This window comes from Thermobia domestica, chromosome 15, assembly GCF_964235325.1.
Source record: "Thermobia domestica chromosome 15, izTheDome1.hap1.1, whole genome shotgun sequence".
Lineage (NCBI taxonomy): Eukaryota > Metazoa > Arthropoda > Insecta > Zygentoma > Lepismatidae > Thermobia > Thermobia domestica.
The window spans coordinates 145,701,300-145,718,812 of NC_137468.1; the positions used below are offsets into that span (position 1 = coordinate 145,701,300).

General features: G+C 34.8%; 1 protein-coding gene across 2 annotated transcripts in view; it reads left to right on the top strand.

The window, feature by feature from the left end:
* Positions 1 to 17,513, top strand: part of LOC145671914 (uncharacterized) — a 611,327-nt gene that overhangs the window by 58,826 nt on the left and 534,988 nt on the right. For both annotated transcript variants that reach the window (XM_081741123.1, XM_081741124.1), the window contains exon 3: positions 10,887 to 10,963. In XM_081741123.1, coding sequence (XP_081597249.1) covers positions 10,905 to 10,963 — 59 coding nt within the window. In that variant the 5' untranslated portion in view covers positions 10,887 to 10,904. The remainder of the gene's footprint in view (positions 1 to 10,886; positions 10,964 to 17,513) is intronic.

The window sequence follows — 17,513 nt, forward strand, 5'->3', positions numbered from 1 at the left end:
CTTAGCGTAGGTGCATAATCGTGCAACTAGATATTACATTTAATTTTAATTTCAATAATAATAATAAAAAATTAATTCAACTGAAAGGACTGTAATTTATGTTGACGGCAATTATCATAAATATCCAACCATTATAAAAACAATTCTTTGAGTAGAAAGATAATCCTTTCCAAGTGTTAACGAATGCGCACGAGATAAGACATGTCTCGAGGAAGAGACGAGACGCGCTTTGTGACATCTAAAATAAGACGTGACAAATGTTTTGGACACGAGATAGCTTTTAAAATGTCTCGTCTTGTCTGGAATGTCTCGAAAACAAAAGTCTAAGTTTTAAAATTATTTTTCAAGATCTATTCTCTCCAAAGTAGCTCTTTGCCTTAAAATTAAGGAAATAAATTCAGCTCCAAGAATAAACTACTACTACATATATATGTTTCAGGTCAATTGACTTATACCATGTTGCAAGATTAAATATTTATTTATGAAGTGTGTACAAAATTTGCCAGTCTCTTTTTTGAGAAAATCGTCGAGGAAAAGTCACTTCCAAGAATAAACAACTACCCCTCGTAAATTTTTCTAAGAGAAATATCTGATACTGCAATATAGGGTTGTTAATTAAATATTGATTAATGAAAAATAAACAAAATTATTAAAACTATTTCGGAGAAAATAGCTTTTTTCGATTTTCGGCTCTTAGTAAATCACACTTATTTTAGGCGGTAAGAAAAAATTGGAAAATCTCCTGTAGAAATACTGTGTAAACCCTAAGTTTAAAATTTCGGTATGTAGACGCTATGAAGTATGTAAATCTGTTGAAATCTGAATTTGGTATACTATTTTCACAATCACCATATTTTCTTCTCTCTTTTGTCGCTCGAAAAAGAAAAGCCTGAGTTTACCACAAAAAGCTAGGAAGTTTACCAAAAAATATTCAATTACAGGGCCACCGCACTAAACTTTTTCAATTCAATTTCTTAACTGTGTTAGGCCGCAGTTATTACTGAAGTGTGTATTTGGATAATACTAATAAAATTATTGTATTATTCAAATACATCGAATGTCAGATTATCGAATAAAAAACTTCGATTGAAGAAAATCCACACTACAAAACTGTCACACTTTGAGCATATTTTCATTAGACATATAATAGAACAATTAATGCAATAATTGTTTATGAAATATGAAAAAATCAAATTAGTCATTTTTGAGAAAGTCGTTCAAAAAGAACACGTTAGAAACAAACCTACCTCTTGTGAATTGTTTCGAACAATGAGTTAAGATATACTTTTGGTTATTAATGAAATATTTATTTGCGAAATTTGAACAAAATCCCCTTTCGTTCGACAAAATTGTCGGGAAAAACCTTGACCCCCAAAATAAGCCATCCGTCGTAATTGTTTTACATAGAAATGACTTATACTAAAATATAGGGTTATTAATGAAATACTTATTTATGAATTATCAATAAAATTGTCCGAGTAATTTTTGACAATATCGTGAGGGAAAAATAACTCCCCGAATAAACTATCTCTTGAGGATTCTTTCAGGGTAAGCGAGTTATTCAATATTATTAGGTTTTTAATGAAATATTTATTTCTGAGTACGAACAAAATTGCTTGACTCATTTTTGAGAAAAACGGGGAGGAAAAACACCAACAATAGTATACTACCCCTCGCGTATTTTTTTTCAGGACAAACGAGTTTTGCCATGTTGTTAGGTTATTAACGAAATATGTATTTTTGAAATATGAATAAACTCTTTTGAGTCGTTTTTGAGAAAATCGCCCAGACAACACACTCCACCAAGAATAAACTACCCCTCGCATATTTTTTTTAGGACAAACGAGTTATGCCATATTGTTAAGTTATTAATGAAATTTTATTTATGAAATATGATCGAAAACACTTGAGTTCATTTTGAAAAAATCACTTAGAAAAAACTCACCCCTAAGTATAAACTACCCCTTGTAGATTTTTCTCAGATAAATGCCTTATACCACAAAATAGGGTTGCTAATAAATATTGATTTATAAAAAAAGAAAGAAAACAAGATCGTTAGAGCCAATTATGAGAAAATATATTTTTTCTATTTTCATCGTACAGGAAACTATCCTTGTTTCGGGAGTAGGAGGGAAATGAAAGAAACTATAGGCAATACTATGAAAATCTTAAACTAAAATTTGATGCAGATAAGTTGAACGGTATGGCCTCTAGACGAGTGCACAGAAAAGTATAGGGAACGGACGGACGAACCCCAGATGGACATGTATCGAAAAATAACTTTTTCGGTGTTAGGGGCTATAATATGTGTAAATTCATTGAAATCTCAAATTTGATTTTTTTTCGAACACCATACTTTCTTCTCTCATTTGTCACTTCAAAGTAAAAGGAGTTGAGTTGATTTTAGTTTAGCGTCACTTTCAGCAGCGAAGCTATATGAGACGTGGACCTACTGATTTACGTGGAATCCGAACCACATGACCAAAGTAAAAGGAACTCAGAACTACGGATAAGAGTCACCTACTTTTACACATATACATTTATTGATTTAAAACTGTTTTAGTTTGTGTCATTTCACTTCCAATTGAAAGGTTTTACAATAACTAACGGCATACCAATGACGAGACAAAAGTTTTCAGGAAGTAAATGCATTCAGAAGTCTAGACTGCATTACACCTATCAGCCTGTTTTTACTTCTGCAATTGTTGACAGCTGTAATTTCGGCCAAACGCTACATGAAATAATTCTTGGTTGACGTCATTGTATTACTATTTTAGTATTGTACTCTTCAGACTTGGTTGAAGTTTTGTCTTAACAGTTATACATTTTTCTTTCTTATTTCATCGTTACACATAAGAATAAAATGTGGTGGTGAGTGGATATAGTCGAACCTACGAACATTGAGTTTTCATTCTTCCAACACTTTACCAATGGACCAAGCTTTGTCTTCACGTTAACGCACGGTTACAGGGCATACTAGGATTTAAAAAAATGGCTGGCTGTTAGAGTTTCCTGCTCACATATTTCGATAAAAAATTTTCATTGCTTCGTAGATACGTAGAGCAATGTTTAGGTACACATTTTAGGAAAGTGCATTTTGGTGTATATAATAATTTCATGCCAGATAAAAGCTAGATAAGTTTTGATAAAATGTTTCATATGTAGTTGTCAATAATAGACTTGCTGTTCGGGGTGAAGTTCCAAGGTTAAGCATTGACTAGCAGTTTTTGCTATTAATATCCCTTCTAACAATATTGGCAGTGCACAAAAGTTAGTCCATGTTGAAGTTTTTTTCTCCTAATTTAATTATTTTACTTTATTATTTAACGAATATATTGAAAATTGTCAGCAGGCACGTATGCAGTAATTTATTTCGGGAAGGGTCCGACTTCAATATTAGGATAAGTTATAATAAACTTTTAAAAAATAATCCCCAAAATTAGGATAAATTTACAGAAAAGTTGGGATTTCAGAGGGGGTCCGGACCCCCTGGACTCACCCCTAAATGCGTCCTTGTTTGACAGTAACGTTTCCTCATTTTGAAACCCTCAAAAACTTCGGATATATAAAGGAAAACAGTTATTTTCGATAAAATATCACTTCAAGGAGACGCGACAGTTTTATTGCACATTGTGGTATCCAACGTTCACAAGGGCAAGAATTCCTTCTCTTTGGTCTGCCATTGTGCCCTATCGAAAGGTTACGTTTGTAAAATATTACTCCAACGAACAAGCGTGATTGGCAGACAGGAATACTGAACAGAACTCCACAGAAATGCATGCTGAACTTACATTTATAGCTACCTTTTGGTGATTTGCCCTCAAGGTCAATCGAGTGGTAATTCACTTACGTCTCTGTTCTTAAGCCATGTTCGTATTACTTCGAACAGTTTTGAGAATGAAAAGCATGCTTCGTAATACAACAGAATTCTTTCGCGTAAGAAATCGAAACTCAGTTGGTCAGAGTAACTAGTCTGTACGAATTAGGTTGGTAGTTAGAGCCCAGTACGAGTAAGGGTTTTTATTACTATTGTTTTTATCTTTTTTATGTGAGGAAAAATCAAATTGTGACATCGCGATATCAAATGTATTTGGTTAGATAACTTTGTCTTAGCTAAACTTTAAACATCAGTAACCGTCGAAATTATTTCAATAACCGATCAGTGATTGAACATTTGAAACACGTCAAACCAGTGGCATAACATGAAGGTTAACCTCTCCTCCGCAGTCCTTAGTTATGCGTACCAAGGGCCGGGCGACTTCCCGAGGCGCCAGAGAAAGAGGGCCGCCAAAACGAGCCTCAAAAAGAAAATTTTATAGCGTGTTTTCTACTGACATTTTTGGTTTATATTCTTGTAAAGTAGTGGAAATTACATAACCATGGAAGAGAAGAGTTTCATAGTACTAAGGGGGCTATATCGAAAAATGGAGAGATGGCATGTAGAATAAAGAGTGGCGGGGAGTAAGCATTGTTTGTTTGCTTGAGTTTAGCGTTCCACGGTTATGCCTTAATGGCTAAAGGAGAAAAAATGAAATCTTTGAGTTTTACGTCCCACGGTTATGCAGGTTAGGCTAAAGGAGACAATGATGATGAGTAATGAATGAAATGGTGGAATGAAGAAAGTGGAAGGAAACGGGAGAACCCCGAGAAAACCCGCGCACACGGTGTTAAGCCAAAGGAGATGTGGATACTAATTATAGTGGAGTCCGACCCACTTTTATTGTTCAACAGTAATCCACCGGGAATTGGACCCGGTACCATAGAAGGCAGGCGTGCTAGCCACAAGACCAAACGGAGCGAGGGTTCGTATTGTTTATAGCGGGCCATATCCTTTGTGAAGTTTTCCTAGGTAATGAATGTCTTTTTGAAAAATGGGTTTAAAATATTAAAAACACTATGGTAAAATGTAAAATATAGGCTAGTACCAGGGGGAGAGCGCCAAAAAGTCACTTTGCCCTGGTGAAAATTTGGCCTGGTCCGCCACTGCGTACTTTCTGTATATTTTTTGGCCTTGCAGCTTGTGCGGTCCCCACGCCACAGGGTTGTGGGGGTGGTATTTACGCCTATGCTTCGAACGTAATTCAATAACTGCTTAAGAAATTTTACCATCAGCGTAGAAACGGGAATATATTTTTTTCCAATAGTCCCATAGAACTTTCACTCAGGACGCTAGATGAAATTAAGTAGAAGGAGGATATGATGTTTGCTAAGTAATTTCCTTTCAGAAAGTTTGCTATTTCTTTAACGGTGATGTAAATAAACATACCGGATTCTCATCGTTATTAGCCCGACGCCAAACCATCCTGGACAAATCCCTCTAGAACAATGATCGGCAAAAGTTTATTCTGCCTAATTTCATAAGCGACTCAAGGGTGAAACACTTGTTAACGAAAGCAATGCTGTGTATACACTTTCTTGTTTCTGACAAAATATAAAGTGCTTTGTAATCTTTAGACACTTTTCCTATTCTTTTAGTCACCCTTGGTTGTGTAGGGCGGCCTCGAACAAATAAAGAAGAGGTAATATTACAGTCAAGGGGTGCAATAAATATATTAGGTATTTCTTTTGTTACCTAACCATAACGGCCTAGAGTCGTCTTCGGTAGAATAAAAAATGCTACGTGATATTTCATTCACGAAGGAGGAAAGGATACTCTAAATATATTTCTTATTCATTTTGTCTGCCCTGCTTCTCAGAAATTATATACTTTCTGTTGGGACGGTGCTGAAAAGAGAGGGGGAAAATAAAACGTCGTGCCTCCTCATACATCTTAAATTTTGTTACATGGTTGCTCAAATTATTACTAAAGAAAGCACTTTAAACTAAGTTGTCTAAAGTTACTACATTATGTAAGGGTGGCATATTCAGGAATAATAATAATAATAATAATAATAATAATAATAATAATAATAATAATAATAATAATAATAATAATAATAATAAATATGGATATCTTTGGAGAGCCGAAATTATGTGACACGAATAATTACATGTAGAGCTTTAAGATGAGTGGTCATAGGAGAGGAAAAAACAGGATTTTTCTCTTTATGACTCTCTAACGTAAAGATTATGTGCTGAAGGTAAGAAGCATAATCATTCTACAACAGGTTGCTTTTACGTAGAATATCAGTTACTTCAGTTCTCCTCTTTCGGGCTACTTACCTCATGTGGTAATTTCAAAACAGTTTCAATTTAAAACAAATACATTGTAAAACTTTTCCGTAATTAAATATATATAGGGAAATCTGTTATCAAAGTGTCCAAAAAAGTAGATAGAAGACTATCAAGTGAAAAACATTGTGAAACTTTATAAAATTCTCCAAATTAGAATTAACATTTACTGGAAAACATTCGTTATGCACCATTGAGCATGTAGTGAGCAGTGAGCACACGGGAAGTAATTACGAAACTGTTTACAAACAAAAATTAGAAACACTAATGCAAGTGCCACAACATTTTCTCTTTTTTTGGTTGAGTCATGAGTTTTACACATATGTTACAATTTGAATCTTCCCCACATAAAAAATAAATAAAATAACCATACAAATAAAAATGACAACGGCACTTCCATGGGGTTCGAATCCACTACCTTCGGCATACAGACTAGTTGTTTTAACTGCCTGAGCTAATTGTTTTCTAACGTGAACTGAACCTGTTCTACGGTAAAGAGAAATTTTCATTACGATTGTGCTAAGAATTCGTCTTTTTCCATAGGTAATTTCCACTATTTGCTCTATCTATACGTTAATACTTAGCATAGATTCATATATTTGGAGTTCGCTGATAATGCATGTAGTAAGACATATTAGAAATGTGTCGTTAAAAGTTTCGTCTGTAGATCTAATCCACGTTTCTTTCAATGACGTAGATGTCGCTGCTTCGTTTTGAACAGCAGAATTCCCTCGCGTTCTTCAAAATTTCCCACTCGTTGGTAATTCTCGAGATTTTTGTCGATTTAATATTTTTTGCTTCTAATTTATTTATTTTAATCTAATATCTAATACAAATATTATAAACGGGTTTGTTATTAACCTGTCATGTTGTGTAAACCTTACTAAATTTCGAACATATAACGAAAATGGAGATATTTTCAAAAAACTTCAAAATAAAGAGACGCGTCATTTATTTTGCTCATAGTAGTACATGCTATCAAGTTGAAATAAAAAATGGGTCCATGTTCCGTTAAGGGGGTCCAAAACTACACTGGACCCCCCTAAGCTAACCTAACCTAACCAGACCTAAGCTAACCTAACTTAACCTGACCTAAGCTAATCTAACCTAACCTAATATAACGTTATATTATGTAATCAAACGAAAATCAATACAAAGAAGTGGTGTCAAAGACACTGGACCCCCTTAACGGAACATTGACCAAAAAATGCATCACACATGTGGGTCCAAAGAACCTGCAGAAATTATTTATAAAATCCCGAAATCCCTCCTTCGTGGTGTAATGGGGGGCACATGCCCCGTTCTTGCAATTTTCAAATTGGAACGATATGTTTCGAATGTACATTCGTAAAGGTGGAGAAAAAATAAGATTGCCCTACGAAACATTTCTCCATACTACCTACCGTTTTCCGTGTACCAATTGTTATTTTGTTTAAAATGGAGGCGTGTGAAATAGAGTATACGAAGTTTACTAATTAAGATATTGTAAGCCCAGTTACAGTTTCGGTAAGTGCGAGACACACGCTTTCCAATGATATGTCACATGGTGACTCAGGGTCTAAAAAAGAAGAAACTGCGTGACTCAAAATGGAGGTCCAAAGTAAAGTTAGAACTCGAAAATTTCAAATGGGAAGGGGGTCGAGTAATACCTCGTTGCACAGGTCTCTGCAAATGTTAAAAGAATTCGAACACAATTTTGGAATCCACTTCCTAACCACTTTCAACGTGGCGACCATAACAATATAGAAACCCTGAATTTCCGGTTCGTCATGAAGAAATAAAACTTACTATTAAAGTTGCCCACTTGACCCCCCCCCCAAAAAAAAAGCGGGCACGTAACAGTACCACAAAGAAGCAAGTTCCATTTGACTGCTCGTAAGCTTTGCACACTGCACGGTTCAACGCAAATTATGTCGCACAGGTGGAATGTGCCTAGCTCTTCTGCCAGTTCTAGTGTGCTTACACTGATAACATGAAGATGCCACTCCAATCTTGGTCACATTCACCGTTGTCTGTTGCAAGATATTGCGTCGTTGAAGGGTTTATGTGAAAAGTCTGGATTTGTTAACATACATTTCTCGTGATCGTGTGCATTTCTGTCAATTACTTCGTACTGGCAAATCGTGGCATTCAAGTTGAAATGCCTTTCACAAACGAAGAAGCATTTGATATGCTCGTGGTGTTGGGTGAGTGTCAACGAAATAGTTCCGCTGCTGCTCGCGTGTATGCTGCTGAGTATCCCGATCGTTAAGACATGTGTTTCCTAACCTTGCCGAACGTCTACTCAGAAGTGGAAATGTTCAGCACAAGGCACAGCAGCTAGCAGTCACACGAATAAACGCATAGCTCGGCTTGTTCGAGATAATAAGTCTGCTGATGTACTTGCAGCCTTTCACGTTAACCCTCATACGAGTATCAGCCAAATTGCTCGTGATTCTGGTGTGAGCGCAACTACGGTATCAAGGATTTTGAAGGCTAACACATTTCATCATACCATATTTCATTGCATCAAGAGCTACATGGCACTGATTTTCAAAGCAGGCTTGACTTTTGCATGTCGTCTCAAGCTCAAGTGCATGCAAATACCCGATTGTATGACGAAATAGTATTGATGATGATATATCTATGACGAAGGCTGATCATCAACGTCGATGGTCTGTGAATGTGTGGTGTGGAATTATCGGCGGAAGAATAATTGGACCTCATTTTTTGAAGTGAGTCTTACGGGTGCTGTTTACCATACATTTCTGCACGAACAATTGCCCATTCTTCTCGAAGATGTCCCCTTACACATCAGGACACACATGTGGCTACAACAAGATGGTTGCCCAGCACATTTTGAACTGACAGCTAGGAATAAAGGTAAATGCAATGTTTTGTGGTCGCTGGGTAGGTAGGGGTTGACCTGTGCCCTGGCCAACATAATGAAGCGCATAGTTGCTGCATGCTGGCATATTAGTCAGGAGAAAATTATTGCGGCACAGAATAATTTCAGTTACCGTGTCCAGAAATGCATTGAGGCACAGAGCAGCCATTTCGAACATACTGTAAGTTGGTAAATGTGCATCGAAGTCAGTCGTTTCCTTTCTTTTCGTTTTCATCCATCATTCGTTTCTTATTGTGTTTAGTTTTTTTTTTTGTTTTACTTAAGACTAATGCACTATCTTTTGTCAAGCAACGTTGTTGCAATCATTTTCTGTACAATGAAGGACTTTTCCAGTTAGCGAAGCAGCTGTTAAACACGGCAAAGACTTCCTTATTGTGAGTGGAAATCGTTGACAGTCCTAAGCTTAAAAAAAGTGTGAAGGGCGTCCAAGTTACATTATTTCTTCATGACGAACCAGAAATTCAGGGTTTCAATATTGTTATGGTCGCCATGTTGAAAGTGGTTAGGAAGCGTGTTCAAATTCTCTTAACATTTGCAGAGACCTTTGCAACGAGGTATTACTCGACCCCCTTTCCATTTGAAATTTTCGGGTTCTGATCTTACTTTGTACCCCCTTTTTGGGTCACGCAGTTTCTTCTTTATTTAAGACCCTGAGTCACCGTGTGGCATATCATTGGAAAGCGTGTGTCTTGCACTTCCCGACACTGTGACGGTGCTTACATTATCTTCATTAGTAAGCTCGGTATACTCTATTTCGCGCACCTTCATATAAAAAGAAATAACAATTGGTACATGGAAAACGGTAGGTAGTATGAACAAATGTTTCGTAGGGCTCACCCCTTCCCCACCTCTTCGAATGCGCATTCGAAACATATCGTTCCAATTTGAAAATCGCAAGAACGGGGCATGTATCCCTCATTACCTCACAAAAGGGGGGCTTTAAGAATTTTGTAAATAATTTCTACGGATTCTTTAAACCCACATTTGTAATGCAATTTTTTATTTCAAGTTAATAGTATGTACCGTTCTCAAGAAAAAGATAGTGTCTGGTTCGCTCTGAAACACCCTGTATAAATGATCTTGCAATAAACTTAACAAGACAGACTGCTTTAACTTTATTTCAAAAATCGAAGTTATTTGACAGAGCTAACACGAAAAAGACTAACCGGATTTATTATGAAAGTTGCCGTATTCAAAAACGATAGATTGAAACTTTTCCTGGAACTGAAACAAGTATATTGACTGTATATTTTGTTTACAACACAATTTATTAGTTTGGATCACCTATAGATAATTTTAACAATAATGACTATATGTTCAGAGGACAGCTAGAAAAATTACTTTTTTTCAGAATGATACATTATGCTTATTTTATATGTCAACTTTATACCGTACTTGTAATAGATTATAAAATACCATGTTTGGTTTCTATACTACCATATCTTTCAGTGAATAGATAATTACACATCGACATACATTTTGAGTTAATTAAATAAAGTTGTTTGAGTATTAAACAGAATGTATACCATTTTTGAAGAATATGGGATATATATAATGAGATGGAAGAAGATATAAAATAATTAAACCTGAATCTAATTCAGAAATAATGAAGGCATGAGAGGGGATAGACAAGAAAGAGAGAAAGGGGAGCTAACAAATGTAAATTTGCTTTGCTAAAGATTCCAATGTTAATGAGGAATTTGAGAACAATGTTTCCTAAATTAATATACTATCTTTTAGTATACAGATTTAAGTCAAGTGGAACTAATTATCTCTCAAGCAATGCTATACATATGTTCACTTTGCTCTTTTTCCTTTCACATTTCAGCGTGGCCTTCCGTAGTTGATGGCAAAACTCTCATATACCTGTAAAATCGTATTCCAAAATTTCACCTACAATATTATGTAAGTACAAATATTGATTATTATATGATGCATGGAATAGTATTGTTTTGCACTAAAGTTTAAAGACTTCGTTTCCAGTGAACGTATGTATATAATAATGTTTACAATTTAAATTCAATAACTTTTTTACTTATATTTCAAACTGAAGGTTTTGTTTTTGTCTTAAAACAATTGTTTCTTGACAGAATTTGACATAAACAGAAATATTACATCCAGGAGAATGGAAAAAGACAGAGAGATACAAAGATTAAAAGAATAAGCTGATTCTTGCCAGAATCTTGTTTAGTTCTAGGGTCTTCTGCAAAAGAATTGTATAGTTATATGCGTCATTGAGGTCAAGAAGTCATTGTGGTTTTATTTGACCTCAAAATCGACACTCATGTTATTACTGTTCGCGTTATAGATTCTGGGATCTCCGCCATCATCCTCTTGGAGTACTATATTTCCTGCATTCAGTGTGCGATCGATCTCATATGATCCACAATGAGCTAATTGTTCTTACTCAACCAAAAGCCAAACGAGATAGCGAAATTAAATACAGGCTAAGTACTAGCAGTTTAACAAGTCGCAACGGCCATCAAACGAGAACGACTGTGTAAGACAAGACAACAAACAAGAACTTTCTTTCACCATCTGATTTTTACAGAGAAAATAAGAGATAACTTGGCAAGCGATTATTACAGATAAGCGATGATTATAGATAAGCTGATTACAGATAAGTTGCTTGTTGTCTTAGGTAGTGTCTGCAGACTACTGTTGTTTCAATGTAACAAATTTTCAGATTACATCGAATGGCCTCTGCTTGCTTCTAGGCCCTCAGGCAATATATCCTAATGGGCTACAGGTTCAACAACTAATGTCAGTCTCTTTCTCCCCAGTAGGAACCCAGGGATATATTACACTTTCTTTTTAAAAAAGCTCGTACATCGATAAAGAAACCTACTTATTCCCAAACACTGTTCGAACTGTTTCTTCGCCATGGTGCCCAGAACTAACTCCCATTCTTCATGCTAACTACAGATAAGAAAGATGCTTACTGCTCTCACATGTCTGTAGCTTCAATAATCTTAATTTTGTCTAACAACTTCAGAAAAAGAAGTATTATCCGTGTGATATTCTCAGGTCAGCAATCTTTCGATTATTTTGATGCAACTTTGAATTTTTCCTTTAACTTTTCATTTAGATGTACTTTTTATTCGGTATCTGGCTCGTATATTTCAATTACAGACTTCTATTATTTATTTTTCCTTCTCTCATTCCCTCTATGACTAATAGCTGATTCCTACAGTCCTTAAGCGTGTGAGATTATCCTATCTTCTTGAAATATTCTTGAATATATTCCTCTTTTTTCTTATTATTTCCAATACTCTTCCATTACACTAAAATATACTTTTGCCTTTTTGCCTTGCCTGTGTGAAAATGAACATACTATTTCTAGGCTTTCACATTACATAAGTACAACCAAGTTCTCTGTAAAATGACTTCCAGCTGTACTGACTACTCCCATTTAAACGAACAACAGCCAAAGTTAGCTTAAAACAAACGATGATTTTATTATTGAGTACCAACTACAAGCATAAAGGGCGAGAAAAGAACATACCACCTTTGAACTTTCGAATCCACTGGCAAACATAACAAGTATTATGTTGATTTCAGCTCCTCGAAGATCTTTGGATCGTGAAATTACAGAATATGTGTGCAAGCGACAGTGGTGCAACATGTTTGCTTTCCAAAAGTGCAAAACAAATTTAAGTAATAACACTGGAATCTGGCATAAATAAAGATAATGGTACCGTCTATCGTCTTGAGAGCACAGAAAGTCCTAGACCAACCCTATCCAGATTAATACAAGAACACAGACACTTATTGACTTATGTTCGTACAATTTGTGGGGAATCATTATTGTTCATAGTCAAAGTGAGCCACACAATTTTCCAACATGACTTAGATATGGATTGTTTTAACTCTTGAATGGCTGTTATCGAATTGTTTTCTTGTCTTGGACTGTTATTTTGAATGATTGTTTGGACTTTGGTATGTCCAATTATTTCCAGCATCTCACAACATTCATGTATGAATCGCTTTTTAGAATCTTTAGCATGATTTAGAGTTTAAAGGCTCGAAATATTCCTTGGTCCATTTGTTGGAGTAACGAGAATACGACCGTTATATTAGAATTCACTATACCTCAACCTCACAACGATGGCATAGTTAGTGCATCATCAAAAACTTAGAACAGTCTACACATCTGAATTGTTTTTCTTTAAATTCACTTCAACTTCAGTAATAAAACAAATGTGAAAACAATCCTCGAAAGTAACAACTCTAACCCAATTTCTCCTGTTCACCTACCAAGGACTGGTGAGTCGTTGTTGCTTTTCTTTTCTTTCCTTTTTTTTTTTTTTTTTTTTTTTTTAGAAATACGAGGACTTTATTGGTTTGTGCAACATAAGTAGTATTTGTAAACAATCTCCTGATGCAGTAAACAAAAAATGTGTCTTTTACCACATTAAATCAAGGTACCAATCATTTAATTTCTGATGTGAAGATTTCATTATGTTGTCCCATAAGAAAACTGTCTCATCCATATTAAAGTGTTACGGGATATGAAGTAAGGACAAGCTAAGGTATCTTTATTTCATGTGTAAATTCAACCAGTCATCAATGGAAGCCAAACAGCCTTCAAGAGTTCACTGCCTGATGTTATTAACACCAATATTCTGTTGTACGTCACTAGCTGACTTTACATCGAAAGATAAATTAACTATTGCTTTGTTGTTATTGAGGAAGTCTTTGTACTTGTAATTTATAATAAACAGTAATAGTGACCTTTAGAACCTTCATCCTTTAACAGTCTCACATGCGACGCTTTTAATTTGCTTTGTTAGATCAATTGCTTCTCTCAATTGGTTCGACCTCATTAGCCCCTCATAGTCAGGCTACTACAAGACATTGTCCGTTTCGTTCGTTTACCCACGACACGATGTTACAACAAGGAAGTAAGGATTATAGAAGTAAGTACTTTGACTCAGGTGAGTCTCCTTTTGGTTCGTTTACCTGACAACGTTAGCAAGCTCAGGAGCAAATTTGAGAACTTTGTGTTGAATCGACGACATATAGAAACATGGACTTGGTCAATGTCAGTTTTGGGTAATCGACCACGCTCAGGAAATCTTGTGATGTCACCATCATCTCATTCTGACGTCAGAGGGACAGTCAGGTCAAAAGCAATTGAGAGAGCACGATCTGGGTCTTTGGATCTCAACCACGACGCGAGACACATCGGAGTCTCCTTGCCTTTGGGTCCGGTATTCAATGCCATGGTTGTTTGTCGGACAAGTTGTCAGCGTGGAGATCATCAAGACATCCCAACCTGCAAGTAACTGGAACTTCGAGAACAGCGCCTAAAGATCACCTACGAGTAAAAAGGAGGAGAATGGAAGAACTTCGAATTAGGGTGAGACTGTTCAAAATTAGTTGCTATTTCAAATTATTTTAACTCTAAATTCATATTCATTACCTTGTCTAATTTTCCTCGTGGTTCTAGTCGCCTAAGACTAGTAGTGGAGTCGCTCCTGTTTATCATGTGTTTTGTTTAATACAAATATGGTATTATTATCCCGCACCTTTTAGGTGCCTCTCGTTTCTATCCCAACAGTTAAGTTGTGTCGCAACCTGGTGGATTGCGCCGTGAGTTTTGGCATCTCTGTTGTATCCGTCTTATTCAAGTTTGTATCCGTCTTCAACAGTTGAACTGGATACTCTCCTTCTGCTGCAGCGTTTGTAGATGCATTTTCTCCCACAAAACAGCAGAACATTTTTTTTGGTGCGAAGTATCTTCTTTTCACTTTACTCACTTTTATTATCTATTAACATCATAACGTTCGCAATATATAAATTCTGAAAAATATACTGAGTAGTCCCGGTTAATCTATTGAAAGTAAGTGACAAGTGATTAAATTTCCAAAATTCGAAAGGAAATCTACATTTTATCAAAGAACAAAGAGACCCGTGTGTTATGGCGACACTCGAAGGCGCAGTGTTAAGTAAAAGTAATTGCTTTTTAATAACGTAAGTAGATTGAACACACCTGGCTTGGGTTTAGTGATAAAAATATATACATAAACGGAATAAAATATGTACGTATGTATCGGTTGTAATTAATGAGTTGGAGATAGTTTTGAACGTCAAACAATGAAATTCTTACATGCAGGATTGTGTAACAATTATTTTATTCGCGAGTCTTAACTCGCTAATTCTCACACAATCATAAGAAACTTATAAGTTATGACATGGAGCACTACCAACATTCTAGTGTACCATAACTTGTATATGCATCTGCTAATGTAAAAAACATGTAATACCAAAAGTAAGATTTTTAATTATTTCTCGGTCTCGACCCCCGTACCTTTGCCTTTTCATAAGGTCTTATTTATGGCAGGCTCGACTGGGTCCTTTAGTTTTGATTTTCTCTCTACATTGATTTTTTTTGTATACCTATCCTCTCTTAGTTAGCCTCAAGTTAGGGTGAGGTGATGCTTTTCTTTATAGTAGCATGACATCTAATATTTTAAGTTATGCCCTAATATCTTATTTATTTATTTATTTATGTTAGTTTATCAAATACAGAATATACAGACGCTAAAAAACAAACCTGTAGAAACACAAATCTGAAAAGAGAAAATGAAAGAAATATTAATAAAAAAACATCCTTGGTTTAATTTTAGTTCTCATTTTTTTTTTTTTTTTTTTGTATAACGTGCTTTCTCTCTCTTCTGCGGGATTTTTAACGTCCAGAAAAAGTTCAAGAATTTCGTGTTTACGATAAAAAAATCAGACCGCAAGATATTATATATATTGTTCTCATTCAATTTTACTTTTATGTTTTCCATTTTGCAGGGTTTATTCGTTCGCTCTCCTCTAAACAAACCATATTACGTTGATATAACAGAACACAACCAATATACTCACGACACATTATACGCTAGAATGTGAAGTTTTAAGCTCTTTGCTTTCATGACAGTTTACGGTCATTCCCTGTGAAATCACCTAGAGCACTGTGCTTCAATATCTCAAATTCTCTTCAAATTTTTTCATACATAAATACCAATCAAATTATGCTAAACTATTTTTTTTTCAATTTGGGCCGGCGAGAAACTTTTGAAAAACGTGAATTTTGCTTCAATTTCACTTTTTGGCACTCAGCAGCATGGAAATAAATTGCCATAATTTCCTTATTTTTGAAATTATTGGGCTCATCCAGGTGTCAAATGCAAGCTTAATTTTTGCTCTTACAGTAGATTTTAAGTTATCTTGCTAAAAATTATACTGACAAAAATTATTGGGCAAACAAACAAATTTTAGGATTTTTACAAATTGTTCCATTGCTCAAAAGTTACAACTGTGAAATTTCTGAAACTATTTTGTACATTCATTTTAAAACATACATTGTATGTTTAAAAATAAAGAGGGTATTTTTTGTATTTTTGTAATTATTATTTTTTATGTACGGAAATATACAGTGTTAAGCTTTATTACAAATTGTGTCATTGCTCGTAAGTTACAAGGATGAAACTTTTGAAACTTTTTAAATAGAATCATCTTAGCAGATAGATGATATGTTTAAAAAACAAAAAGGGTGCTTTTGGTATTTTTGTCATTATTATTATTATTATTATTATTATTATTATTATTATTATTATTATTATTATTATTATTATTATTAATATTATTATTATTATTATTATTTGTATTTTACATGTAGAGAAATATACAGTTTTAAGTTTTGTTACAAATTGTATCATTGCTCGTAAATTACAACTGTGAAACTCCTGAATCCTTTTTATAGGATGTGGTTAAAGTAGAAAAAGTGTGCTCTTGGTATTTTTGTAATTATTATTTTTGAACGTCAGAGTGCAGCTCATGAATCGCTGTGGGCCTTCTATATTCTACTGGCCAGAAAATGAAGACTTTTGTTGGATACCTTTTGAAAATATCGTCTGGAAAGTTCCTGTTCCGTCTCTTACAAAGAAATTAGCCCGGACTTGCGCAAGAAGACATCATATCATCAATGAAAAGAATGAGCTGTGAAATGTAGGACACAACATTTTGTATGTATGTATTATCTATGTAATTCTGAGAAGTATTACTGGTATGCATGTTTATGGTTTTATCTATGTACATTTGTCTATTATTTCTTACTTCTGTTGATAGGGGTTTTAATAATCACTCAACCCCTTACATTGCTAGGCCTATATTTTCCATTCAAAAAACCGCAAGATTGTTACAAAAAATGCAGCCCTTTTTGTTATTTAATCGTACCTAGAAAATGCAAACTAATCCTATAAAAGGTTACAAAACTTTGATAATTATAAGCGTTGTACAATTCTGAAAAAAGTTAAAAATCATAGTTAAAGTACAAAAATATAATATTATGGTAATACCAAAACTACACATTACATTACACCAGTTCTATTTTTAAGCACACCTAATATTTACTAAGATGATTATTTGAAAGAGTTTTAAAGTATAACAGTTGTCACTTCACAGT